Raw genomic sequence first — 27,705 nt, forward strand, 5'->3', positions numbered from 1 at the left:
TTGTATCGTCCCGGTACCGGTCGGTACGGGACGGTACCGGCCTAAGGTTTTCGGTGACCAGATGTCCTGTTTTTCCCGGGACGGCCCAGAATTCCAGCCCCTATTTCCACGCGTCCCGAGGTCTTTTCCTTCTCCTCACACTTGAATTTCACCTACAGCTCCAGCGCCGAAGCAAAGACTGGTGTACATTTTTATGGATATGGAATATGCTTAAAATCTTGATTTGTGCTATATTTTCAGTCGTACGCATCATATTTCAGCGGCCATTTTGACTGCGCTAGCCGTTAGCCGTCGATTATTATTGCAGCATTACGCACACGGTCCTCTGACCCGGGGGAATCCGGTCAGGCTACCTAGCGGGGGCGGGGCGGAAGGCGTGACCGGCGCACGCACAGGTAAGTCCCCCCGCCCCCCCCGCCCCCCCGCCCCCCCGCCCCCCCCGGGCCTTCACAGGCGGGACCGCACGGTCGCGCCCTTCTTCTCCAGGATCTCGCCGAAGAGCCGGGCGGCCTCCAGGGCGCACCCCCGGTGGATGGTCAGCCCGAAGCCCCCGTGGCCGTAGTTGTGGATCACCTGCGGGGGGGGGAAAGGGGGTCATGTGACCCGCGAGAAACGGACAGCGGTGGCGCCGACAGGTGAGCCGTTCCCGCGGCAACACGACCACGCGGTTAGCCGCGGAAAAAAGGGGGGGATCCCGCTTCTTAGAAACGGGGCGCCCACGCAAAAAAAACCCGTTACGGAAGAAACGTCAACTCTGGAGGAGCGGGTTAGGCGGTAAAACTGCTGCGTCATCTTCCACACCTTGTCCTAAAGGCCTTTTGACCAGCTCAGCTCAAAAGTTGCCGGTGCATATTTATTTAATTACTTATTTGAAAAAGTGCAGCGCTCCAAATTTTTTATGCAACATTAGGCTCAGCTGGGACCGCTGGTTCGTGGCGATTTTTGGGGCGCTCACCTCACAGGTGGACGGTCCGAAGGCCAAGGTCTCCCTCTCCAGGCGCACTTTGCTGCGTACGGGCCTCAGTCCTGACCAGTCCTCCACCACTCTGGCGTGCTGCGGGGGGGGGGCAGACGCAGAGCCTGACCTTCACACCAAAACACCTGCACCAGGGCTTCCCAAACTCAGCCCTGGGGACCCTCTGTGCATGCTGTGCATTTTTGCTCCAACCAGAATTTAAACATTTCAATTACAATGAGCTGCTAATTACTCTTAATTAGGCATTTTTAATGCCAATTCAAAGTTTCACCCTATTAATGTAACATTTTGTGTCAGAAATAGGTATGTATACCACTCAAACTGACTGCTTTCATTTCCTGTAATATGCTATATGGCAACGGTCCCATCAGCAAGAGGTAATTATTTTGACTGACTGATTAATTTAAGCTGGTGAGATCACTGGAATCCTGACACATCCTGTGGAAAATGAAGAACTCAATGACAAAAACCAAACCTTCATTTTGTTCAAATAAGTTAAAGGAATAAAAAATTACTTGGACCTCATCACCAGCTGAGATCATTCTGCATTATTTACGTGAGATTGATATATCAATTGGAAAAAGGTTACTTTGTTAGTTAGCCACATTTCAGCTTCAACAAAGTGTACACGTTCGATAACACAACGTTTAATCTCTTCCACCAGATGACAGTGGAAGAATATTTGGACAGCGATTACGTTACTAAGCCTGCTGTTCCTGTGTTGTTTCTGAGTCATCACTGGAGTCCAGGAAGAGACAGAGCAGCATCCTTAGCGCTGTAGCAAGTCTAACACACCGCCAGTCGAACCCAACAAACTTATCTGGAGTTTCAATCACCCCTGTCCTGGACTGCCCTTTAAACAACTGTATAAATCAATGGAAACATACAGTTCAGTATATAAAAACAACCAACAGTGATACTATCTTGCAGAAGCATTAACGCGGTGGCTAGATTTGTGAGCTAGCAAGCCAGTCAGCAAACTAGTCAGCCTTTGTGTTTGTTTATAGTGTTGCCTGGTAACAGTGACAGTTGTTACGGTGGCTAATAAAACTCTGAAGGAGCTATTTTTTGTCGGCAGAGCTGAATAAATGATAAAATCATAATCTATTGTTCCAAATTATCGACTCAAATTACCATTACTTTATCGATAACCTTCTCGTTTATAGAACTGACGTATTAAAGCAATGTCACACCCAAGGTTGCGCTATTATACAGCGTATCAGCAAGGATGTGTTTACCGTCTGTGGCCTTGTGTCTACGGCCAAATCACAGCTGTGCTGCTTTATGGTATAGCAGCCTTCCCTCTCGTGTGATATTGCTTAAATCAACTTCCTTTAACTGATAAAACAGGTGCTGTGTAACACTGAAAAGCTACAGCTCTCCAAGGGCAATAGTTTGAATGTTTTGTTCGAATAAAGACACTACTATGGCACTGGCGCTGTTTGTTTCTAAGCCTCTAACCTTGAGACTAGGCTCTAAACTGCAAACTTCGTCCCAGATTTTCTTGTGGTCAGTTGAGTTGTTCATTTCACTCCAGTTCCCCAGCTGAAATATTCCACCTACTGTGACCAAACGACTCCTAAAACATAGCAAGTGGAAACGGCAGCAGTGAGGTCTTCCATCAGTGCAAGCCATGTCCAAAACAACGAGCCAACCTTTTTTCTGATTGACAGGTTCAGTTTACATTGGCTCTCACTGTGCAGCATCATCAATGAATGGACAAATGAATGAATGAATGAAAGAAATAAATACGATTACAAAAGTTTACAGTATGAAGGGGGAAAGAAAGGAAGTGCCCACTGCCTGCAGTTAATGGGTTAGGAGGGACACATTGTTGGACCGACACTTACTTAGCTGCAGCGAGCCCAGCGAGGGGAAATAATTAATCGTCGCACCCGAGCGCTACATCTCCGCGGAAACGATCTTACCCGGGTATGATGTAGGGCGAGTTGTAGACGCCGGTTTTGAAGTCGTGCGTGAGAACGAAGTGCTTCAGCCAGGGCGCGTCCACCTGGTCGCAGACCCACAGGGGAGGAGAAAACTGGTGTAAGAGTGGGAGGACTCGTAAACCAGCGTTACGAGGAAATTAAAAGGGCCTTTCCACCCCCCCCCCAAACAAACCAGCCCCCCCCCCCACCTTTATGATCTGCCCACGTCCCGGCTGGAGGTCTGGATCGGGCTGGAGGTCCCCCGATCTCACCCCTGTGCAGTTTATGATGACGTCCGGTCCTGATTCAGCCAGCTACCGCCACCGATAAGGGGGGGGGGGGTGGCGGGGGGGGGAGAGGGAGAGAGAGGGGGGGGGGAGGGGAAAGAGAGGGAGAGAGAGAGAGAGAGAGAGAGAGAGAGGGGAGGGGGCGGGGTAAGAAAGAAAGTGAGTGAAAGAAGGTGGGGAGAAAGACGGAGTGAGAGAAAGTAACAGAGAGGGTTGGGAGAAAGAGAGAAACAGTATCAGAGAGGTAAGAGTCAGGATAGGCCCGGGATCTAATACTCTGCTAGAGAGAGTGAGAGACCATCATTCATTTTACCTCAGATTCATCAGGAGGCCCTCACCTCTTTGAAAGACTCTACCTTCCTTTGATAGAACTTCACGCCTCGCTCCTTTAACCTGCAAACGATACAAAGACGTTCATATCTGTTGCTGTTTGATTTGCCGTTAGATTTTATAACTGCACTATACAGCATGTGATTAAGATAAGGAGACATTATGGCTAATAGTAGTTTCCATTTGGAAGGCCAGAGATGTCGTGATAAAACTAACTGAAGCCTGACGGACAAGTGCAAAGTGCAACGATGGCTAAATATTTAATCCAATGTCAGCTTTATAAGCTAACACAGAATGAGACCTTTTGTAAAACATTGTCATACTCCTGGAGAACGTACAAGCAAAACATTCCACCTCACTTATATATTTGTGTCTCCCATTACGTATGTTTATCTATGAAATGTGAACGAGGTCATAGTTCTGCAGATTCAAGGCGAGTGGTCGATCACTGTACAGCACTCTCAGTTATGTGTGTTTAATTTAAAGCCAATTTTATCTTAAGTTCTTTGAGAACAGCACAGAAAAAAATGCAGTCAAGCAATGTTTCAAAAAAAGGCATTTTGTAATGCGTCCCATCACGATCAGATGATTTAATGGACTGAACAGTATTTTGCTTACCAATCCATGAGCCACGGTAGGTAGGTCTTTCCCTCAACCATGAGAGCCGTGTTGAACCATCCATAGCTAAAGCGTTCAAAACAGAGGGACGGAAAGCTGAGCTAATTAGAATCTGCATATAATACAGTAGAAAGAACATAGAGGCTGATCAAAGGTGTTAATTACAGTATGGGGTGTAAGACTCTGCAATGACTGATAACAGATAGTAAGCAACACACAGAGGAATTACAACCTTTTTTTAATATGGAGTACCTGTATCCTGGAAACAACTCCAGTTCACGTGGGGTCAGCTTCCTGAAACCTAGCACAATGTCCTTAAACGAAGGATCCTATGTAGAAACCAAAAAAAAAGTGTTATTTTTTTTTATCGCTTTCCACTGTCTTAAAGGGGGCGGTTCACCCAAAAATAAAATTAAGATATATTTCTACTTCCCCCAGAGTGCTAACTATCCATCCTGACATTTTCGCTGAGATTTGATGGGTTTTTTTCCCTAGATATTCTATGCACAACAAGGTCTGTTGATGTTCCTGAGTAATCGCCTCATATTTGGAAAGAGGCAAAAGTAGCTGCTGAGTATTTGGAACACCAATTTTTGCCGCTTTGAGCGCCAGCCATAAACTTTGGCCAGGCTGAGGGTGGCCAGTGTATCCAGGTGAACTGCAGCGGAACCCTCGAAAACCTCATCACCTGGATAGGTAGACAGCACTCCAGGTTATTCCATTTCTGGGGCGAACCGCCCATCTAATTCAACTCAAACGGGTGGATGAACATCGTTTCCCACTTCGTCCGAGGCTCAGCCTTCGGTTCAGCGAGAGCCGTGAAATATTCACGCTGTGGAACTCGGCACGTTTGTCACGCGCTGAGAGACAACAGTCGTCGACAGCAACCGTTCACACTCTGAACTTACATAACACCTGACGGATCCAGGGGGGATGTGGAACAGGCATTTCCGCATTTTCCTAAATATGAAAATAGCGTGTGTGTTGGCAGAGTACACGGGCCGGGAGCTGCAGGGCGGGAAAACACACTTACCGGGGCGGGCTCAGTACACAGGTTGTAGCCCGACTGGAGAAAAATTCCCATTTTGATGGAGTCGGGAGAGGAGAGGAAGCTCAGCAGGTAGTCAAATGTCTCCTTATTCCATTTGCTTAAGTAATGACAATAAAAAGAGAAACATCAGGTGGACGACAGAGATTTGTGTTTTTCTGACATGGATTACCACACTTTGTGTAAACCTTGGTGTGAGATTGCAAGCAGAAGGTACTACGTAAATAGCCAAGGTGGTTGTACTTCATTAGCATATGTGTTAAATAACCTGGATTACAGGGTTCTACCTGCAGATATTGTTCTTGCCATCTCTAACCAGTACTGTTCATAGAGATGGAAAGCTCTTCAAAATGTGAGGTCCCCATAACACAGCACTGTTTTGTATTGCACGTTGCAACTATGTAAGTTCTAGCATGTTAAAAGCGTGTAATTTCAGCCATTTGGTTCCATGAAACCCAGAATAACCCATTCCCCATCACTGCCAAAATTCCCCACTGGACCCTTTCGTTTTAAATTCTGGAGACCGCTCGAGCGCCCCGTTCACACATCCGCGCAGAACCGCCGGCGGCAGAAACCGAAAAGGCGGGGGCTCTCACGTCTCCAGGGCTTTTCCCTTGTCGTGGAGGTACGGCTGCCAGAAGCCCGCCGCTCCGTCGCTGGTGGTGAGGGGCGTGAAACGGTCGGCGTACACCTCGATGGTCAGCGGCTTCACCAGCGAATGGTAGCGCTCGTAGATGCACTGCGCCGTGGAGAGGCCGATGACCCCGGCTCCGATGACTGCAACACGCATCGTCTGGACGACAGACACATTGCAACGAGAAGGACGCGTTTTGGCAGTCAAGGCTTGCTTAGCGCGTGCGCTTCTGTGACACACGTGTTGCGATAAAAAATTTTAAGACCCGACTGTGAGTGCTAGTCTTCTCACTGGACTGTACAGCTGTTAAACCAAGGATCCAGCACCCACTGAAACTAGTCTACACTGAGAAGTAAAAGTTGAGCACATTTGAACCTTCGTAACAATGAATTAAAAATACACTTAAGATCATCTGACTGCAGTCAAAATGTAGTGAACTGTAGGCTATTTGACTCTTGTAGATAACATACAGCAAGCAATGCTGGGTAGCCACTGTAAAAAGTAATTGAAAGCTGCCATCCTGTCAAAGACGGAAACCTGCAAAGCGAAGTTGGAAAAGTTTAGCCCTCGACGTGAAAGTAATTAGGCTACCCAAATACTGCAAGCTGCAACACCATTTTGACACTTCACTGCGGTACAATCCACCATCCTGTATACACTTGAAGTTCAAATGGCTATTTATATTCGCGAATTAACGCGGAATATATTGGGCGGCCGGTTCCGTAGCTAGCTGTAGCGGGCACTCGCGCCGTTATAGGCACAAGTCGTGTTGCGTTGCTGCTGCCAATGCTACAGCGTGAACCTGAACAAAATGACACAACATTTGTAAACATAGAAACCCTTTCTTGTCTGAACTGACAAATGTTTTTCGTTTTATTCAGTTTCATGCATCAGCATTCACAACATAATTTTTTACAGATTACGTAAGGGTTTCTAACGGTCTGAAACCAAAAAGCGGTCTGGAGGAAAGCAAGTTAAAAGTAATATTAAAGGCAATACGCACCTCTAAATTAGTCCCCAAGCGTTTCTGAACATACAGCTGCACTTTCAAACGACGTTCAAGAGTCACTGAGTTCAATGTGCACAGCTTGCGTTAACCTCTAGCGAACTGTAACTTCAGTGTATCGCCTGTAAGTAGCCTACTAGCAGACCAGAGAACGGCCTTGCCTTGTGTAATAATTATCGAAAACTACCGCAATTTAATGGGCCACACGTTACATAACTGGTTAGCACGATCCGACTGAACGCTTTATAAAAATAAAAAAAACAGAGGGTGTTTCTTTTCGATAGCCAATCATAGCCTATTCAACGTTCGGCGAATGTGCGCTAAAACAGAACGAAATGACAGATTCGGCGGCGCGTGCCAATGGAAGCAGGTGTTTGGGACTGGGAAAATGCGATGGAATAATAGTTGAAAAATAATTTGTGTCAACACAAAAACAAATGAAGCAGTCAACAGAAAGAGCAGTTTAAACATGGTTCAAAAAAGAGTTCGTATGGGGGAAAAACGTAAAAAACAAACAAAAAAGCATTGTCACCAATAAAGAAATTCAATAAAAGTCTAAACTTGACTGTTTTTTCTTGTGCACTTGTTTTCTCTTTTGCAAACTCGTGTGTATATAGATTAGGTGTACACACAAATGTATGTTAATGGTTAATGAGTGAAATTAATGTTATTTTTGCTCTATACTTAAGTTATTTGGATTTGAAATCAAGATTAATGTAAGTACAGAGAAAAGTACAGACAATCACCTTTTCTTTCTTGCCAGTTCTTACATGCCTGTTTATAAGAGCACCTAATTCAGGATTGTCATCTTTTTCAAGTGGAATGTTTGAACTCTGCACCCGTCAAATCTCGGATGACATCCGTCCTCTGCTCAATACCGAGTACTGACCAGAGACAGAGGATTCCCCTCTCATTGTAATGGTCAACGTTGATGCCAAAGTGTACACTACGGCATGGTCAGGTGACCGCCACAATCAAATGCCTACAGTGACCCCAGGGGGACTTGGATGGTAATGCAAGTTGAAATCCATTTCGGGTCACGTGCCCTAGATAAACCGGTGTTCCTCCTTCTGTGACATATTACTTCATGAAGATTTTTAAAGTTTTGAGTTGAGCACATAAAATCGAAAAACAGAAGAAAAAAAAAACGGAAATTATTTAGGTACTGGGTCAAACGTAAACACAGGCCTCACTAAAGAAGGTATAAACTCACAGAAACTAGGCTAATGAACCGAAAACAGCAGCTTCAAAAAAAAACAAAAAAAAAAAAAAAAACGATACGGCTATGCATGCCTTCATCAGCGCGTGGTAAAAGGATGCGCGGTACATAATATAAATGGTCAAATTCATAATATTGTAAGCAATATTACAGTTCATTAATAACCGCCAGGTCTTTCTATTTAGACTATGCCATGCCGAGTCATGTCTTAATGACTACGTCTCATAGTAGCCACACTTTAATCATTTGACAAATGATGATGCTTTGCAACAGTTATGAGACTTTGCTTGGCGTTCCACTTAAATCTCACAGACAGAATTTAATTGTACAAATTACAAGGCCATTTATTATTAGTTCAATGTGACAGAGACAATCTTAATCACTGCTAGGCATACATGGCTTTGTAAAGATTAAGATACAGTAGCTGAAGGCACAAAAATAAATTAACTATTAACAAAATATGCGTTGTTGCTCACTTAAGTCCAATTATTATGACGAAGTTAATGCAGTAATTTTCAAGATCTGGTCGACAAACATGAAAGATACGTGCTTTTCTTCGATTTTGACCTTATAGTGTAGGCTACTGAGCTGCTTGTTTTCCGAATGTTTATTTGTGATTTTCCAAAACTACTGTAGTAGTAAAATTGCGCCTTCGTTTCAATCGAACTGCACCTTATATGCACATAAAGCAATGTGATTTACGGAACAAAGTCTCAGCCTTGACTTAATCCAGGACTTCCTTATTCTGTACTCTGTCACGCGCCTAGAAACCGAGCCTGCTAGAATTACACAGCAAGAGTCTTTTGCGGTAGTAGGCTATGTCCGGCTGTAGCTATAGGCTGTTGGTTTTATGCACATCATTTCTGTAACCTGGATTCACCACCAGACATGCCCTTATATAAAAAGTAGCCTGGTAGACGATTAACATATTTAATGCAAGTCTCCTAAGTGTAACCACTGACCGATTTCGCATTGTTTGGGGGTACCGGGGATATCAGCCGAATGAGCAGATACATAATTCACCATAATTCAGTTTGCCATGTTAAATAAACCAATTTATTTTTTACAGAAATAAAGTAAAACGCAATTTAACAAATAAAGCAAAACACAAATCTCTTAAAAGAAATATGACGTGTCCGGTGTTAATGTCATGCGGCAAACGTGATGGTTCCAACACGGCGAGACGCATCTTCGACGTTTTTCGAGGCTTGTGGACGTCTGGTATTGAGAACACCTGGTTTGAACCGAGAGGCAACACAAACTGACATTGTTAGAAGAAACTGCGTCACATCTATCAGATTTGGACTAGTGCGACCCTGTTCTGAAAAAAGCTACATTCTGATACACATACTGTAACTAGCTAAAGCTAGCGCGCTAGCCTTCAAATCAACAAAATAGAATCAGACGGAGCATCATTGGAGATGTGCGCATCCCTCACCCGTCCCCGTTGTTTCCAGTTGGAAATGTTTTGTGTGTCTGTTTAACCTTAATGATCTGACAAATGACAAACCGCATCCTCCGATGTCATTATCACATGCATCTCGCTAGGAACATACAAAACGGCCGGCGAACGGATATTTGACTGCCAAAAGTGGAGGATGGATTTATCAGGACGGTGAAATCAGACATTTGGATTTGCTGGCTAGGGTGGTCCTGAACAACCAGCATCGCTAAACGTGACGGGACGACCTCAGCGGGTCCTGTCCAGGAACAGAGCTTCTTCCCGGCAAGGGAGTTCCCACCGGCAGTCTCGTCCCCAGCCATGGCTTTGGTAACGCTGCAGCGTTCTCCCACCCCTAGCGCTGCGTCCACTGCCAGCACGGCCACCACGAACGCGGGGGAGGTAAGTGAGTAGTGGGGAGGGAGGCTGTTCTGTGGGAAGCACTGTAGGCAAAGGATACACCGAGGATGAGCGAGAGTCATGTAGGCCTCATATTTCGGATGAATGATGTAGTTCATTATAGCTAGTAAGCTAGAGTGGTTATCATGGTGTCATTTTATTTATTTATTTATTTCACAAAATAAATTTGGTATTCTTAAAACGGTAGGTATCTAGGTAGATTAATTTTGAGACACTAAAAGCTGACTAGAGAGTAACATAGCTACCTATGTTATGCAATGGAAAATCATAACAAAACAGAGCCATTTTATGCATTGGATTGCTAGCTATAGCTGGTCACATACCACATATTACTTAACGAAGCTAGTGTTAATTTGAACAATACAACCAGCCCCGTGACATTGTTAAATAATGAGGTAACGCGATTGGCGTGTGAGCTAACGTCAAAATGGATTGCTATATATTTTAGTGCTAGTTCTTTTTTTATTAAAAAAAAAATAAAAGACATACGTTAACGTTAATACAAGGGATGTTAGCTGGCTGCAGTCTGGGTATAAAATACAAGGACAGGTAGCATGCACGCTAGCCAGTCCATGTTTATCTTGATTATTTATAATGTGGCCTGTTTGATTTGTGGGAAAACGTGGCTGCCGTTTGATAAATATGACAAGCTGCATTCATTAGTTAGCTGGCTAACGTTGAGGCACGCACGAAGGCACTGTAAACAATAGCTTGTGAGCCAATCGTAACTGTCACCATTAATGTTCATTAGCTAGCTATATAGCTAACTGTTGTCATGCCAAAAACATCTCGCTAAATAGCTAAGAGAGTCATGACTGTCATTCCCGTATTTATGTTGGTGACATTCAGGTGATGTTGATCTAACCGACTTTTCCCAATGATTAGCTCTCTGGCAAGATTTGTAGCAAATTGGCTTTATTTTTGTTTAATCAGCAAACAGTTTTCCAAAATGAATAACGCACGTTAGCAAGCTAACGTTTAAAAAAGGCGCACTGGATAGAGCCGGATGGATTGCTTGTGGAAATGCGTGATTCAGTCGATTTGCTTGTCAGTCATTCAAGGCAATTTGGTTTGAAAATATATATGTGAAATATCTGACAGTAATTTGGCTCCCGTGGGGAGTTAGCCTACTCTATATCGAATTTGCCATGTCACCCTTTACCTATTTGCCTGAAAATTCTACACATCTACCTTTATATTTGTTACTTTGACTCTGCGGAGTATTTGCTGAGAGCTGCATTTACTTTTCTGTCGTGTGTGCAATTTTTAATTTGCTGAAATACTAATAAAATTTTTATAATAAGCAATTTTTTAAATTCTTTCTCGTGTTGGGGGAAGACTCGTAGGCCTGCGTTGTTTACCAACGTGTCCGTCGAATGCATGCAAAGCAACATTTTATTTGGTACCCAGTGAAGTTTGCCTAACGTTGGGGGAAACCATCTCTTGTTCGGTTTGACCGTTTTTAATTGTCTTGTCCAGTCATCACATTTTGAACAGAGGGGTTGTCAATGGGCTGAAAGGTAGCACATGATCACGCGAGTCCATGCACGCAACCCCAAGAGAAAAGACGACCTGACGGTGCAGTACACCTGACGAGTGAAATTGATCTGATCTTTGAACCTTTGACCTTGCAAAAGTCCCCTGTGTGTGAAAACCGTTTAAAGGAGCTACAGCAGCCTTTATTGCCCACGTGCACACACACACACTCACACTCTCTAACATAGTAAGCCGATGTTGATGGTGATCTGTGTTTGGGTTTTTGTTTGTTCTGCTAATGCAGCAACACGCGAACATTAGTTTTGACCCCATGATTGAATAACAGCCTATTTGTAAGGGGAACCGCGCGAGGCTGGGCTCCCCCGGGTTAATTTTCACAGTGATTAAAACTGCCCATTGAACCTGAGCCCAGCTGAATCCCTTTCAGACAGCTGCCGGGGTCCTGTTACTCTCTCATTTTCCCCGCGTTCTTACAGCGGGACACCGAAGGTTCAGCCGCGTGCGTCTGGGCACGTTAACTTTGTGAAAGAAAGTGACAGGAAGTCCGTGCTTTTGTCTGCGTCACGTGTTGATCTTCAGACAATCGCGGACGGCCAGCTGTCATACGGTGTTCTTGTGTAATAAACGTTGGTAATTGTATGAGCGTTGAGCTGTTCAGTGTGTTGTTCTCTCCCGTTTTTCATCTTTTTCATTTCCCTTGGTGAGATGAGGTAAACCACATGCCTGACAGTATCTGTGTTTTACTGAATTGTCACTCATAGCTGTTGGTAAGCGCTGTCATACACTAGGAAGAAAGCAACTTTTTTGTTTTTAGTGTTACCCAAAATATTGTGGTGTAAATATTAAGCATGTTTCCCTCAAAGGCATAGATGTACTCCACACACAGAACAGTTAGGCAGTGACCCCCATTTCTGCAGTGGAAAAGGACATTTCGATGAACACCTCCATAGATCAGTGGTGGCCAACCCTGTTCCTGGAAATCTACCATCCTGTAGGTTTTCATTACAGCTGTAACAAAACAGGCCTCATTGGACAGCTGGAGATCTTGTTACTAATTGGTAGAGTCAGGTCTGCCAAATTAGGGTTAAAGTGAAAACCTACAGGATGGGAGATCTCCATGAACAGGGTTGGTTACCACTGCCATAGATAAATCTGGAACCTGGTTATCTGGAGTTGTTACACACTTTTAGACCCAGTAGGGGGGGCTAGTTAGTCATATTATGTGCCAGAAATTTCTTGAGAGATGCAGCAATGCTTTCTCATGCCTCAAGATGTTTTGGGGAAAAAATTGTTTTTAGAAAAGTGATCCCTTCCTTATTGATAGCCACGGTCGAGCTTGCACTTCATCATTAAATTACCTACTGCCCTAATTATTTCTGTCTTGTTTTGTAGTTTGAATGATCATTCAAAATTCATTTTCATTGAAAAACTTTAGGTTAATATTAGGCCACTAGAAAATTGCCACGGGCTAGGCACGAACACCAGTGTTACTGACTTTTCAGATTTACTAGGAAGAAGTGCACTCTGATTTATGCCCGTTGGTAGTAATGGGAAAGTACAGTGTTGGACCTTAGTTTGCGGAAATTTCTCATGATGAAAAAAGACCAAAAGATGAATAAGCTGATCAATAAAAGGACGACAGTTAGCAGGCGCTGTACTGTGCGCGTGAGTTATTTACGGGGCGCGGTAAAAGAGCAGAGGGACCGGCGGATGGCCTTTCTGATAATAAAGTCCGTTACGGTTCAGAGGCTGAGAGGCCGTTTGAGGACAGCAGCCGTAACTAACGGCCCCGTCATTCGGTAGATAAGGGAGGGGCCGTTCTCGCGGTCAGAAGCACGCGATTAAATGAGCCTCCGCTCGTATCACCGGCTGTTAGAGGTTGAGATGTTGTCCTTGATGTTTCTTTTAGTTTTTTGTTGTTGTTGTTATTGTGTTTTTCGCTCCCTGTCCATGACTCAAGGAATTGTGGGATATGTAGGCAGGCAGACAGGTGCAGCTGCTCGGGGAGAGGAGAAGCCGGGAGGAGAGGAGACCAGCCTGGCCCGTATCGATGGCTCCTAGCTCGCCGTTTAGAATTCACTGCGCGGCCGCATTCCAGTCTGAGGGGGTGTGGCCAGGGCCCAGAGGAGACTGCTGCAGCAGTGATGTCATACTAACTTAGCGTCGAATGGAGTGGGGGGGGGGGGGGGGGGGGGGGGGGCGGCTATGTTATGGGGACCCGGGAGGAGGGAGGGCGGTTAGATGGAGTCTCTAGGCTGCTCTCAGTCCTCCCAAAATGTAGGATATCAAGTACACACCCTGGGCTACAACGGTGGATGTATTATAATGGCTGTGAAACCCCATTGTGCTGTAGCTTACAATAATAAGCACATTACCCCCCCCCCCCGCCCTTTGGAATAATGAGCACCTGTGTTGCCAGCCTCCCAGGTACGTAAAGGCCTCGCTCTCATCCTTTATCTTACACAGAGCCTGAACGTGACCGGACGCCGCTTCGCTGTCTTTTGGCGGAGCTGAGTCAGCCGCCGCGGCGGTTTGTTCCGGAAACCCGTGCGAGCGCTCTCTCTCCCTCTCTCCCTCTCCCGCGTGGGAGCCACGGCGTGAACCTGGCGCAGCGTCGCCTGTGGGGGGGTGGGGGGGGAACGGGGGGGACGCACGGTCGGTCTCAAGGCCACTGGCGCACCAGAAGCTGCCGCCCTGCGCCACGAACCCTGCGACGGGCGCCTCAGTGACTCAGCACTTCGGCCGGGGAGGCGGGCGGCTCTGCTTCCCTGCCGCTCTGCGGGTGCGTCGCCTGGTGCACCTTGCAGATTCACACTAGAGGAGGTGCTCAAAATCGCGACGCCCCCCCCCCCCGCGGTCTCCAGGGGGTTCCTGCTGCTGTTAGAGGAAGTGAGGATTAAGTAAATATATGTTTTAATTTATGAGTACAGCTATTTTAACTGCTAACACCCTTTGTCGAATGTCCAGCACTCTGAATACAACTGCATCCCAGGAGTACTGTACTTATTTCTTCCATTGTGTGTATCGTTATTGTTGTTGATGGATGTCGGTTGAGGCGAACGGGCCGTTCTAGTCTCTCAGTTTTCTGTGTTTTCGCTCGAGTGTGGGCTGAAGGCGGGGGTTTGGCCGCGCGCTCCCGCGCGCTACGGTTTCACGTCCCCGCGCATTCCCGCGTAACCCAGGAGAGGTTCCGCTTGCGCTCGCCTTTGGGTCCTGACCCGCGCTGCTCTGCTGCGGTCCTGACCCAGCCTGCTTTGAACAGCGCCGCGGTACAGCCGGGTTTCTTCGGCCGAAATTCCCCCCACCCCCCCCCCCCCCGGGTCCGCCGCAGACGATCGTGTTACCCTCGACGCGGAACCGAAACCTCTTTTAAACACAGCGGCCGACGCGTCCCGGGTGTGAGTTTCAGGTCCCCCGTGCCCCCCCCCCTCGCCTGAAAGGGACCGGCGGGCCTCTCGAGCGGGACGGCCCATATCCCGTTACCCGCGCCCCGTTTGTTCAGGCGGGAACAAAAGCGGCGGTTACTGCCCCGTATTTAACGTCTCGTCCTCCGCGAGGCGGGAGAGCCTTACCGCCGTGACCCGGGGAGCCCGCGCCGCTAGCCGTTAGCAGCCGGGGTCGCGGGGTCAAACTAACACCTGCTCACCTTGTGCCTCTCCCGCTGTGCTTCTTTCTCTGGCTGCGGAGTTCGGAAGGCTAAGCCCTGGTGTGGGAGTCCTTAACCCTTTGAGGTGTGTGACATCACAAATATGCGATTGGAATGTTCATAACTGAACGTTCTAACGCTGATGTCACAATCGCTACTGGTGACTGGAAGCAGTGGAGTTCTAGAACACTGAATATTTAAAAAAAAAAAATTAAAAAAAGACTTATTCTTCAAAGGGTTAAAAGCCTGTCTAGTACAACGTACTGCACTTTAACTTCCTCTGTAAATATGGGCTCGTATACCATCACAAGGAGACAGTATGAGACAGAGCCATTAAAAGCTGTTGGAGAGCAGCAGGATGAAAATGGCGGCCGTTAAAGTCTGTGTTGTTTGGGCCTTTGGCCAGTCCGCTGGGCCAGTACCCAGCTAACCCCCTGCTGTTGGGCTGCGGGGGGGTTCGGTCACTGCAGCTGTTGGGTTGAGATGTGGCACGCTCTCGCTCGTTATTGTGCTCCCGGGCTCAGTAATGGGCCTTACGGACAGCTGCGGCGTGTGCCGTACACTCTGACCCGCTGGGGACAAGGGCTCCGGAATGCTCTTAGGAAAGAGAGCGAAAGGGGAGGTGTGTGTCGGGGAGGTGTGGGGAAGGGGGGGGGGGGCATGAAGGCGACAGGCGACAAGGACAGTCCCGGGACGGTCTCTGATCCAAAGCGTTCTCCTGTGTCCGCCTGTCACCACGGTGACACCAAAACCCGATCGCGTCGCTGGCAGTGCCGGAGCCCGAGGCGAGGAGATGACCCGTGCCGCCATATTGTCACGCCCCCCCCCCCCCCCGATAGCCCTGGTTACGAGGGCCCGGAACAAAGGGCAGCCTCTTCCCCTCCGGCGGCTTTGTGATGAAACCCGATTCAGAATCACCGCCCGGTTCTTCCCCTGTCCCGTCGAACCCCGCAGGCCTATGTGGGCTGAATGCGTGTATTTTTTTTTTTTTGAGGCATTGTGTTCCTCTTTTATAACACGGAGTAGAACAGAAACGCATTGTTCCGACTTCTCTTTTCAAATTTGGGTCACGTACAGAGAGTCTTATGTAACGACCGGTCGTACCTGCATACTCTTTTTTTTTTTTCTTTTTCCCCTCCAGAGCATAATGTCGTTCAAAACGTTGGGAACCTATCAAATGAGGAGAACACCGTCTTCAAATACAATCATTTTCCCACAATCGTTTTTCCACGCTGAAAACGCAACGACTGCATGTCGTTGTCCAAAAATCCCCTCTTGTGTTTACATCTGTGCACAAATTTTGTCCCTTTTTGTGCGGAACGGTTTTGCTCTTCTGTCGCAAACGCTGAACTGCCGACACTGTAGCCGCCGGCGTGTTGCTGGAGTCGTTCGAAAGGCTGAAATTCTGAAATGAGGCTTTTTCTCTCTCCCCCTCTCTTGCAGGACTTTGGAAGCGATGACGAGCGTCGACTGAACCAGAGGTGAGTTCGCAAAAAGCGATGCTTTCGCTCGCTCGCTCGGTGCATTCCTTCGGCTCGTCTTTCGGGGACGTCTGGAGGAGCGACGCCGTGTTTGTGTGTGCAGAGAATTTAACGGGAAGCCCTCGGTCTCTGTTTGGGTTCCCCGCGCACCGTGGTTAAGTAACACTAGCAGTAGCTCCTGAAGTTTATGTGCATGAATGAAATGCTTAAGGTTCTGTTACTCAGCAAGGTAGTTCTGACTGGAGTTTGAGTGACTGTGAGGCTGATGTCTGGTCACTGATCTCTGGTCACTGATGTCTGATCTCTGGTCACTGATGTCTGATCTCTGGTCACTGATGTCTGATCTCTGGTCACTGATGTCTGATCTCTGGTCACTGATGTCTGGTCTCTGGTCACTGATGTCTGATCTCTGGTCACTGATGTCTGGTCTCTGGTCACTGATGTCTGATCTCTGGTCACTGATCTCTGGTCACTGATGTCTGGTCTCTGGTCACTGATGTCTGGTCTCTGGTCACTGATGTCTGATCTCTGGTCACTGATGTCTGGTCTGTGGTCACTGATGTCTGGTCTGTGGTCAGTGATGTCTGGTCTCTGTGTCTGTCAGTGTAATGTGGTTGCCGGGTTCCTTTGCCGTGCGCAGTATGTATTTAGAACAGCGCGGGGTGGGGGGGGGGCTTTGAGTGACAGAATCGTGTCGGAAGCCTGTGAATCGTGATGAACGCTGAGACTCGGGACTAAAGCGAACTGGGGGGGGGGGGCGGGGGGGCGGCCCCCGGGGGCGGGTACGTGACGCAGACGAACGGATGACGGTGCCACTTTTATTTTTTGATTTTTTCTCTTCGCTTTCGGAAAGGTCGTGTGACTCGTGCCTAAAAAAGGGGTGTGCAAGCGAGAGCCGGGGTCCCTGGGGAGTGACTCGGTGTCCTAAATCCTTCACGTCAAGCTTCAAATGTAGGACGCTACTGAGAGAAAACTTTCTTTCATCTTTTCATCTAAGTTTTCAAGTTTGAAAAGGTTTTTTTATTTTATTTTTTTATACACACCGGTAAATAGGACATTTATTGTGTTCTTGGCTTGTGAATCTAATTTAAAAAATGTATTTTGAGGAAATGATAAAATGGGCCTTTTACCTTCTGACCTTGCTCATGGAAAATGGAGAGGAGCTCCACCAATCACAGAGTACATTGGTGACAACCGTATAGAACAACGCCGATTGTGATTGGTGGATATCCGAAGTGACTGGTAATTACTGCGTAGATTTCATAAGTATGGCCAGGAAACATCCACCAGTCACCACTGGTGTTCTGTTGGTTGTTACCCAGCGGACTCCATGATTGGTGGGGCTTCCCCTTTGTCCGTTGGAAATAAGCTGACGTCAGGGCGGTCTTACCGTTGTTTTATCGCCCCTGACCTGGACGAGGAGCTGGGGGGGGGGGCTGTGTGGAGCAGCGGGCGATCTGAGCCTCTGGAGGCCGCGCGGCGGTCAGCGTAAAGGGCGGACGAACCGCACGAACTGACCCCGACCCCTGACCCCAAAATGGCGGGCGAGGGAACGGCCCGCCAGCCTTTGACCTCTGGTGAGGCTGCGTTCGCTCGCCCCCGTCCCGCCATCGGACGGGCGTCGGAAAAGGCCCGCGCCGGAGATACGAGGTCTCCCTCGCCCCCGTCCCGCGGTCGGACGGGCCCCCGTCTCCTCCTCCTTCCGGCGTCTCCCCTTCGCTGTTCTCTCGTCCTCCTCCTTGCCCTTCGAGCGGCCGGGGGAGCTGCTGCTGCTGCTGACGTTCTGTTTCGCTTGAGAAACAGGAAGCTGACTCAGACCCGGGGACCGGAGGACCTGCTTCCTGCCCTCGCGTGCGGAGCACAATGGGGGAAGAGTCGGGGAAGCGCTCGCCCCTTGACCCCCCCTCCTCCCGGAGAAGGGGCGTGGCCTGCCTCGTCGCCTAAAATTAGCCCACAAGTCGCTCGCCGAAAGCTCTGAGGAGGATGTATTCAAAGGTTTTGATTGGAGGTTGTGCTTTTTTTACCCAGAATTACTAGCTGCGCGGGGAGGCGGGGCCACGTTTCCTGGAGAAAGCCAGAGCTGAATCGGGTCATCTGTTTCCCCGCAGCTTCCCGCCCCCCCCCCCCCCCCCGGTTCAGATTCCTGACCCATATCCCAGCATTCCAGGCTGGCCAGCGGTACTGCCCACCATGCCACAGAATTTTTGGGGCTTTTTTGAAGGAACGGCGTCAAAAAATGCGTCATGTTTATTTCCTTCCCTTACCTTCACACGGCTAAATGTTTGAAGCGCACTTCTGCGCTGGATAGCGTTCGCCCCGTGATGTCTTCAACACCACCGGTGTTGAGAAACCCTGGAGTGGCACAGACTGTGCAGACAGTACAGAGGCTGGGTTTTTTTTCCCCGTTAATTCCACAGAAGACATGCAGCTCACGGCTCGAGCACTCGCTGTGCGAACGCAGCGTCCCTCAAACTGGCGTTTAATTCCCTTTTCATTGTGGGGGCGGTAATCCTGAAAAGTCGACTGACTGAGTTTCGTGGAATTCATCAGCGCCGAGCGGTTCGCTGAAGGTTCCTTTGTATCTCCGAAGACGGAGGCCCTGCACTCACACCCACCCCCCACCCCCCCAGATTTGAGCTTTTATTTGAGTGTTTTTTTTTATTGTTGGGGGTGTTGTTATTTCTGTGCCTGTGGAGCATGTGTTCCCGCGAACCGCCTTGCTCGCTAACGCCGCTGACCCTGCGGGGGGGGGCCTGGGGCACTTGAGAAAGCCCCGTCTGTTTGTCCCGGCGGGATGGCCGGGCGCCCCACGCCGCGAGCGCCCAGCGGATCCCCCGCGGGGCCGCCTGTGAGGGGCGGAGCCTCCTGTCACGGCCAATCAGCCGGGGTCGAACGGTGGCTTCAGCCCGAACCTCTTCAGCGTGACTTCCTGTAGGCGGGTCACCCGCCCGGAACCAGAGTTTTTAAATCGCGCTGGCTGGCTTTGTGCTTGACGGTTTGCGCTTGACGGTTCTTGTGAAGTCACAGCTCGTACGCTGCAGTGCTTTGCCCCTGACCTTTGACCTTGGAGACGGCTGTGGATCCGATGGCTGGTGGGCGGTGCCGGTACCTGTCACACCGCGCCCCCACCCCCCCCCCCCCCCTCCGCTGGGACGCATCGCGGCGGGTTCGCCCTGTAAGATGCGCGCTGGCGGCCCAGTGGGTAACGGCTGTCCGGTTGCCGTTGGTTGCCGTGCCGATACGGGCCGGGCTGCTCGGTAACGGCCGTGATAAGAACGAGAGGACAGACACCAGCCGTGACGAGCCAATGAAAACACGGCAATATCAGACGGTTGGGAACGGACCACGGGGGGGTGGGTGTGAGGGTGGGGGGGGGGGGGGGCTAATTTCACAGGACCGGCACGGTTTAATATGCGGGGAAAATTGTGTGTGTGTGTGTGTGTGTGTTAGTAGGCACATTTGTGAGCATGTTTGTGTGTGTGTGGATGTTTGTCTGTACTTGTGTGTGTGTGCGCGCGCGCGTGTGTGTGTGTGTGTGTATGGGGAGGAGAACAGGAGTCCAAAGGCGAGAGTTGTGCAAATAAAGAGGAGAAACAAAGCGGCAGTCAGCCGCTGTTATCTGGGACACTGGCCACATAGTTCACACCCTGGCCCATTGTTCCAGCGTTCACACTGTGTTCCAGCCCTGACCCACGGCCCTGCTGCAGAAACGTCTGCGTCTTCTTCAAAAAAACAAAAGCAGAGAAAACAGGGCTTCTGTCACAGTCAGCAGACTGGGACCTTGGGGGGGAGGAGGGGGGGCTGGGGGGCGCTGGGGGGAGGGGGGGCGGGCGGTTTGTGTTTCAACAGACAGGTTAGTCCAGGTGATGTATGAGAAGATTGTTCCCTTTTTTTTTTACATTCTGACATTGTGGAAAACGCTTCCTCTCTGTGGCAGCCTTTGTTTGGCTGCCAGTAATCAAACACACACTCCTTCAGATCTCCTGAACCGCACACGGTAACACAGACATTTTGCTGGATCTCGGTGCTGCCGTCTGCAAAGTCATAAATCATATTTGTAATTACGTAATGATCATATCATAGTGGGGTGTGACTGACTTATCCAGCTCTCTGTGATGTATTAAACCACACTGCTAGGCGGGTTGTTGTGTTCGTTAGGGGATTTTTTAAAGGCACAAAGACAGCAGAGAGTCTAGCAGTCCCGGGACTGGATGTGGATCCTCACAAGCTGCAGGAAGTGATGTGACAAGGCGGTGGAAGTGACGTCACTGGCTTTCTTACACTAGGCGTGGGTCCTCACGAGCTGCAGGAAGTGATGTCACAAGGCGGTGGAAGTGATGTCACAGGCTCTCTTTTGCACCTGCTCTGCTCTCGTCCGCCTGGGGGATCGGCCCCGCCCGTCTCGTCTCTTGTCGGGTGAGGAGCTCCAGGCCTCCAGCTCCAGAGTTATGCAACCCGCAGTTTCTGGGAACAGCTGCTCCATTTATCATGTTTCTCCTTGTCTTTTGTGCCTGCGTTTGCAAAAAAAAAAAAACATTAACTGAGAGAGAGAGAAAACTGAGGCCATTAATAAGCGGTCTGGTGACTCCGCCCACTCAGGCCCGCCCACCCGGGCCTTGCTTCAGTCGGGTCTCTGTGTTTTTCTCTGTGGCGGAAAAGGGGGCGGAGCTTCCTGGGATTAACGCGGAGCGCCTTGTGAACACCTGAGAGGTTCAGGACCAGGGCATTTTGAGGGCAGGCTGGCACGTCCGTGGCCCCCCCCAGGGGCCCCCCCGGGGCCCGGCCCTTTGGAGGCTGGGTGATCCGTTGCGCTCTGTGTGCCGTTGGCTGCCCGCATCGCTGGGGCCCGCCTGCGAGACTTCGCTCTGATTGGCCGTTCGCTGTAAACGACAGTTATGAACCTGGAGCCTAGCGCTGCTTTCAGGATGAGGGTGCGGAGCAAGCTGTTTTCACATCAGCAACTTCACACAGAATGAATGTGTGTGTGTGTGTGTGTGTGTGAGAGAGAGAGTGAATGTGTGTGTGTGAATGTGTGCGAGAGAAAGAGAGAGAGAGAGAGAGTGAATGTGTGTGTGTGTGTGTGTGAATGTGTGCGAGAGAAAGAGAGAGAGAGAGTGAATGTGTGTGTGTGTGTGTGAATGTGTGCGAGAGAAAGAGAGAGAGAGAGTGAATGTGTGTGTGTGTGTGTGTGTGAGAGAGAGAGTGAATGTGTGTGTGTGAGAGAGAGTGAATGTGTGTGTCTGTGTGTGTTTATACGCACGTGCGCCCATTGTAAGAAATCAGGAAGGCTTCCGTGTCAGTTTTCCGGTTCCTGTGGTCGGTTGGGATGTGGTTTGTCGTTTGGAGCAGTTCTTTCACATCTGTTCAGTCAAGACGTCAAGGTTAGATTTATTTTTTTTTTAAAGTAAACATTGTTTAAGCACCGCCCCCCTCCCTCTGAGGGACCGATCGGCGGGCTACGAATTTGCGCGCATTCCCTGCGAAGGCTGCAGTTGAGGGGGCTCGCATTCCCCCAGCTGGAATGCCTGGTCGGGACCCCCCCTTGAATGGGCCCCGTTGTTGCTCTCAGAATGCTGTCCTGCCTACGGACCGGAGTCAGTGACCCCCCCTACCCCCCCCCCCCCCCACTCCCTCTGCTCCTCCTTCGCTCCGCCGGCCTGGACTCTGCCCGTAGAGAGCCTCCCCTCGCCCCCCCCCCCCCCCCCCTGTTATCTGCGCCACCGTGCTGCTCCGTGCGTTCCCAGCCGACAGCTGATTGGACGGCCACGCTCTCTGTCCGTTTGACTGGGACCAAGGTTACAGGCACGGGGAGGGGGGGGGGAGGGGAGCAAGAGAGATAGGGACAGAGAGTGGGGAGAGAGAGAGAGGAAAGAGAGATATGGACAGAGAGGTAGAGAGAGAGGGACAGAGAGAGATAGGGACAGAGAGAGAGGAGAGAGAGAGAGATACGGACAGAGAGGAAGAGAGGTAGAGAGAGAGAGGGACAGAGAGAGAGAGGGACAGAGAGAGAGAGCGATAGAGAGAGCGTACACAGAAGTGGTGCAGACCTGCCCACGCCTCGTGACTAGCTGTCAAAAGGAAACCCGCGAAGCCCGCCACGCTCGCTGCAGGTGGAGCGCTGTTTGCCAGTGCTGCAGGTGGAGCGCTGTTTGCCCGTGCTGCAGGTGGAGCGCTGTTCGCCCGTGCTGCAGGTGGAGCGCTGTTCCCCCGTGCTGCAGCAGAGAGTCTTAAGAGGAGAGAGAAGGTGATTCCCCCCCCCCCCCCTTTCGGGATAATGAGATTTAGCCTGTGCTGTGCCAGCTTTTTTCTGACGGAGGCGCATTGGTTCTCCCCGCTGCTGCCTCCTCCCCTCTTCTCTGCGTCCTCCTCCTCCTCTCGGTCCGTGTGAGAGCCTGTTGGGGGGAGGAGAGGAGGAGGAGGAGCCAGAGGAGGAGGAGGAGCCGGAGGAGCCGCACGCGTGTCCGAACGCCGTGGAGGAGGTCAGAACATCTGTTCCAGCGCCCCTCCGAAGTCCTGCTCCTTTTCTCAGAAGAGAGAGAGCGACTGAAGGGATATTGTTTCAGAAGGAGGCGAAGAACCCTCTTCCTGTTTTGCTTCAGAAACTGCGGAGTGGACTGTTATTTTTTTTTTTGCTAGCGTAGCGACGAGCAGCAGGAGATGTGGAGGCTCAGCCGGGGCTCGGCCGTTTTTGGGGTTCCTCCGGTCTGTTCTCACGCGGAAGAGAGGGAGCGGGGGGCTTAGGGGCGAGAGGGCTGAACGCAGCGGCCCCCGCGACAGGACGGGGGGGGGGGGGGGGGGGGGTGAAGTTTTAACGGGACGGAGAGAGTCCGAGGACAGCCGGTTTCTGTGGAGCCCAGCTGCAGAGAGAGAGAGAGAGAGAGGGGGAGAGAGGGAGAGAGAGAGAGAGAGAGAGGGAGAGAGAGAGAGGGAGAGAGAGGACAGAGAGAGAGGGAGAGAGGGAGAGAGAGAGAGAGAGAGAGAGGGAGAGAGAGGGAGGGAGAGAGAGCCCAGCTGCAGAGAGAGAGAGAGAGAGAGGGGGAGAGGGAGAGAGAGAGAGGACACGGAGAGGGATAGATAGAAACTGAGATTACCAATTCAGAATCTAGCATTCATTGTACAGTTTAATTTTGTAATCTTTGCTTTGGCAACACACGTGTCTATATTTGTCATGCCAATAAAGCACTTTGAGATTTGAATTTGAATTGAGAGAGAGGGGGGACAGAGAGAGAGAGAGATAGAAAGGGAGGGAGGGAGAGAGAGAGGAAGAAAACAGAGAGAGAGCGATAGAAAGGGAGGGAGAGAGAGAGGGGGGACAGAGAGAGAGAGAGAGCGATAGAAGGGGAGGGAAAGAGAGAGAGAGACCAACCCCCCCAGGCTGCAGGCGGAGATGTTGTCAGCTGCAGCCAGTCGAGCCAGGAGGAGCAGAGAAGCAGGCTTTTCCTCATAACTCAGCTGAGCTCTCTCTCACGCGCACACACTCTCACACACTCTCTCTCACATACACACTCACTCACACACACACACACACACTCACACACACGCACGGAGGATACGGACCAGCGCCGGGGCGACAGACACATATGGGACTGGACTAACTCCTCCGGCCGCGGCAGTCCCCCGAACCTTCCACCCCCCCATCCCGGAATATCCCGGCCCGGACCTCGCCGGTCTCCGGACCTCCCCAGCCTCCGGCTCGCCGGCCGCCGCTTTCTTTGAGAAGAGTTCCCGGGGTATCGGACGTGGGGGGGCCCGCGGGGGGGGGGTACACACTGCTCGGCAAACAGGATGCATCTGGTGCTGGAGCCCCCGCAAGGAGCGGCGCTGAGAATGCTGCCCTATTTCGTGGAGAACGCGGTCCTGACCCAGAGCGAGATCTGCCGCATGTGAGTGTGTGTGCGTGTGTGTGTGTGTGTGTGTGTATGTGGGAGTGTGTGTGTAAGAGTGAGTGTGTGTGTGTGTGTGTGTGTAAGAGTAAGTGTGTGTGTGTGTGTGTGTGTGTGTGTATGTGTGTGTGTGTGTGTGTGTGTGTGTGTGTGTGTGTGTGTGTGTGTGTGCGTGTGTCTGTGTGGGAGTGTGTGTGTGTGAGTGCACATTTCTATGCATGTGAGGACTAGTATATGTGGTATTGGTATTCTCCTAGTGATAGTGGAAAGCATGGTTCTCACTGTGCAGGCACTTTATCATGGTCCACTCTTCACACATTGGTAAGTATGTGTGTGTGGTGTGTGTGTGTGTGTGGTGTGTGTGTGTGTGTGGTGTGTGGTGTGTGGGTGAGTAAAAGTAGAAATAGAGTCGAGTCGTGTGTGGATTTTTAAATTTATTTTATGCATTATGTTTTTTAAGATATGTGCATTTGTTAAATGGGGACCTAAATGGAAAGCAGACAGGTTGGTCGTGTGCATGCACCTGTGACTTTAGCAGTAGGTAACGCAGCAGTAGCGGTAACGTTGTCGTGTTTAGCGTTCGTGCAGAGACGTGCGGACAGCGCTCGGCTGTGTCGTCGGGCTGTTTCTGTCTGAGGTGTCACCGGGGGCGTCGGGTCTGAAGACCCTTCGCGGTGCCCATGTAGGGGAGCGGTGGGGAGACCGTGGTAATAATAGGGCTCATCTGGCTGGCTGGCATGTGTGTGACGGTTACTGTGTTTTCCCTGATACCAGATATATTTAGCCCCCCCCAGCCCCCCCCCCCCCCTTCTCGTTTGTGGGGGCAGTGATAGCAGGGTGCGAGAGTGTACCCACACAGTGGGGGGGGTGGGGGGGGGGTAGCGTGGTTAATGAGGGTGCCTATGGCTCTGTATTTATGTGTGGGTCATGCTTTAAATCTGCGTTCGCCCTCTGGTTGTTGGCTTTACACGTGAAGGGTTTGTGGGGGGGGGGCGTGGGTCCAGTAGCAAGCCGTGTTCTCTGGTCCCGGGGTCTCACGGGTGTAGGTCTGGTAGGAGGGGCGTCCTGCAGGCGCTCCTTAAAACCTGCGGCTTTTGACCGTTAAGTTTTTAGGTTTTTTGGAAAAAAACCATCAGGTTTTGGAAAAGCTAAGGAAATGAGAAGCGAGGAAGACAATGGTCCTTGTGACGAGGGACAGCCCCCCCTTGAAGATGTGGGCAGCCGTACACAAAGCATGGCCTGTTGCCCCCCCCCCCCCTCCCCTCCCGGGTCCGTATTGTCATGTGATCGGGTCACCACCCCCTCAGGACTGGACGCAGGATGTCCAGTGATTTGCGTTTCTCTTTGTTGTGTGTGTGGGGGGGGGGGGGAGCTGGGGGGGGCTGGGGGGAACAATGAGAGCGAGGCTTTGGAGCGTTACCACGGGAAACGGGAAAGCGTGACGCCCCCCCCCATAACTCCACCTGACTGTCGGGGGAGGACAGTGAGAGATGACTTCCTGAGTTTGGGAGGGGGGGGGGGCAGGATGTCTCTCACCTCAGTCGCCCAAGTTTCTTGTCAAAATGGCCGTCTTATACATCTTTTTTTTTCCGCTCAAAAAATGTTTAGTCTCTGCCGTGGTTTCACCTGCTGCTTGCGCTGGTGCCCACACCAGGAGGACCGCAGAATTTAGGAGCTCTTAGATGGCGGTGGGGTGGGGTGGGGGGGGGGGTTGCAGTCAGTGGTAAAGACAGCGATGTTTCATTGTGGGGTGGCGAGGCTTGTTCCGGGGGGAGGCTGTGGGAGGGGCTGGGGGGAGGGGGGGGGTTGCAGGTTCGAAGCCAAGCGACGTGGGTGGATAAGCCCCCGGGCCCTTTCAGCTTCTCCATGGCGCTTCGGCACCTTGGCTTCGGCTGCGAGGCGCATTATCCCGCTGGCCCCGGGCACCGAAGAGACGCCTCGGCCAAAAACGGGGGGGGGGGGGGGGCGTTTCCAAAAAAGAAAAACCGTCCCGAACAAACGGGTGGGCGGGGCCCTGCGACGGGCCTCATCACTCAGGGAGATGGAGGAGCTCGCCGAAACGTCTCCCCGCAGGTTTACTCCGGGACGTTCCCCTTTACAGGAGACTGAGGAGCCTGGGGAAGGGTAGAACAGGAAGCTGTTCATTTCGAGCAGGAAGTGATTCGCGTGCGGGCGGAAACTTTTTTTCTGCGGTGCTGTGGGCGATTGGGTGATCTTTTGCATTTTTGCATTTTTTTGGCCGGAGACAAAGACCGAGCTGCTGGCTCCTCCTTTCAGGCAGTAGGCCAGGGGAGATTGATGGTGACGCTGTCTGACCTCCGGCACCAGGGATCGGTGGTGTTAACTGTGGAGCGCCCGCTCCCTGGGTGGACCCGGGATCCGCAGCCAGAGGCGATCCGTCTCAGAGTTTTGTGCTCTCAGTTATTTAATTGGCTCAGTTGAGCTGACGTTCGTAAAAGCAGCAGCTACAGCAAGTGCGTCCTAAAGTTTTTTTTTCTTTCTGTGAAACAGGGTAGTTTGCAGAGCTGTCAGAAAACTAAAAGGTACCTGGAACGAAAACCAGCACGAAGATCGGCCCTCCGGGCGTGCAGATGTGCGTCCGGGCTGTAGACTCACCTGCCAGTGGCGTATTAGCGGCGTTCCGTGTCAGGTTGTTGGTCCTGTTTGTGTGCTTTTGATCTGTGACTGACACTGCAGGTCCTCCTTAAACAGGGTAAATAAAGAGGCACAAAGAAGTAGCTGTTGGGCTAGGATGTGACTGATGGCTGTCCCTCTGACGTTCCCCTGACGTTCTCCTGACATTCTCCTGATGTTCCCCTGACGTTCCCCTGACGTTCTCCTGACGTTCCCCTGACGTTCCCCTGACGTTCTCCTGACGTTCTCCTCATGTTCCCCTCATGTTCCCCTGGCGTTTCCCTGACGTTCCCCTGACGTTCTCCTGACGTTCTCCTGACGTTTCCCTGACGTTCTCCTGACGTTTCCCTGACGTTCTCCTGACGTTCTCCTGACGTTTGTCTTCCAGCCTGAGCGAGAGCTTCTTCATGGTGAAGGGCGCCGCCCTCTTCCTGCAGCAGGGCAGCAGTCCTCAGTGCCAGAAGGCCCACCCCCACCACAAACATGCAGGTGAGTGAGGGAGGGAGGGAGGGAGCTGGGAGGGAGTGAGGGGGGGAGGGAGGGAGAGAGGGAGGGAGGGCACCCCCACCACAAACATGCAGGTGAGTGAGGGAGGGGAGAGGGAGGGAGAGAGGGAGGGAGAGAGGGGGGGAGCTGGGAGGGAGTGTGGGGGGGAAG

General features: G+C 50.8%; 2 protein-coding genes across 2 annotated transcripts in view; one reads left to right on the forward strand and one right to left on the reverse strand.

Moving 5' to 3' along the window:
• Positions 1-428: 428 nt before the first annotated feature.
• LOC118207055 (D-amino-acid oxidase-like) lies at positions 429-7,083 on the reverse strand. Its single transcript, XM_035380338.1, has 11 exons — positions 6,825-7,083; positions 5,784-5,980; positions 5,173-5,287; positions 4,392-4,468; positions 4,140-4,205; positions 3,530-3,584; positions 3,114-3,218; positions 2,905-2,987; positions 2,438-2,555; positions 956-1,054; positions 429-573 (listed from the first exon to the last, which is right to left on the reverse strand). The coding sequence occupies exons 2-11, from the start codon at positions 5,975-5,977 to the stop codon at positions 448-450; spliced, it is 1,038 nt and encodes a 345-aa protein (XP_035236229.1). The 5' UTR covers positions 5,978-5,980; positions 6,825-7,083; the 3' UTR covers positions 429-447.
• A 1,812-nt stretch (positions 7,084-8,895) lies between these two features.
• The window catches only part of ssh1a (slingshot protein phosphatase 1a), a 31,505-nt gene continuing 12,695 nt past the window's right edge, over positions 8,896-27,705 (forward strand). The window contains exons 1-3 of the mRNA XM_035379113.1: positions 8,896-9,889; positions 16,494-16,531; positions 27,437-27,537. Of these exons, the coding sequence (XP_035235004.1) occupies positions 9,809-9,889; positions 16,494-16,531; positions 27,437-27,537 (220 nt within the window). The 5' untranslated portion in view covers positions 8,896-9,808. The remainder of the gene's footprint in view (positions 9,890-16,493; positions 16,532-27,436; positions 27,538-27,705) is intronic.

Source organism: Anguilla anguilla, chromosome 10, assembly GCF_013347855.1.
Source record: "Anguilla anguilla isolate fAngAng1 chromosome 10, fAngAng1.pri, whole genome shotgun sequence".
Lineage (NCBI taxonomy): Eukaryota > Metazoa > Chordata > Actinopteri > Anguilliformes > Anguillidae > Anguilla > Anguilla anguilla.

Bases quoted from the DNA above. Each gene is read 5' to 3' on its own strand.
- LOC118207055 (XM_035380338.1), bottom strand. From the start codon at position 5,977: ATGCGTGTTGCAGTCATCGGAGCCGGGGTCATCGGCCTCTCCACGGCG. The intron at 3,585-4,139 runs GTAAGCAAAATA...TATCGTTTGCAG, and splicing joins CTACCGTGGCTCATGGATTG to GTTAAAGGAGCGAGGCGTGA. The intron at 2,556-2,904 runs GTAAGATCGTTT...GCTATGTTTTAG, and splicing joins TCGCCCTACATCATACCCGG to GAGTCGTTTGGTCACAGTAG.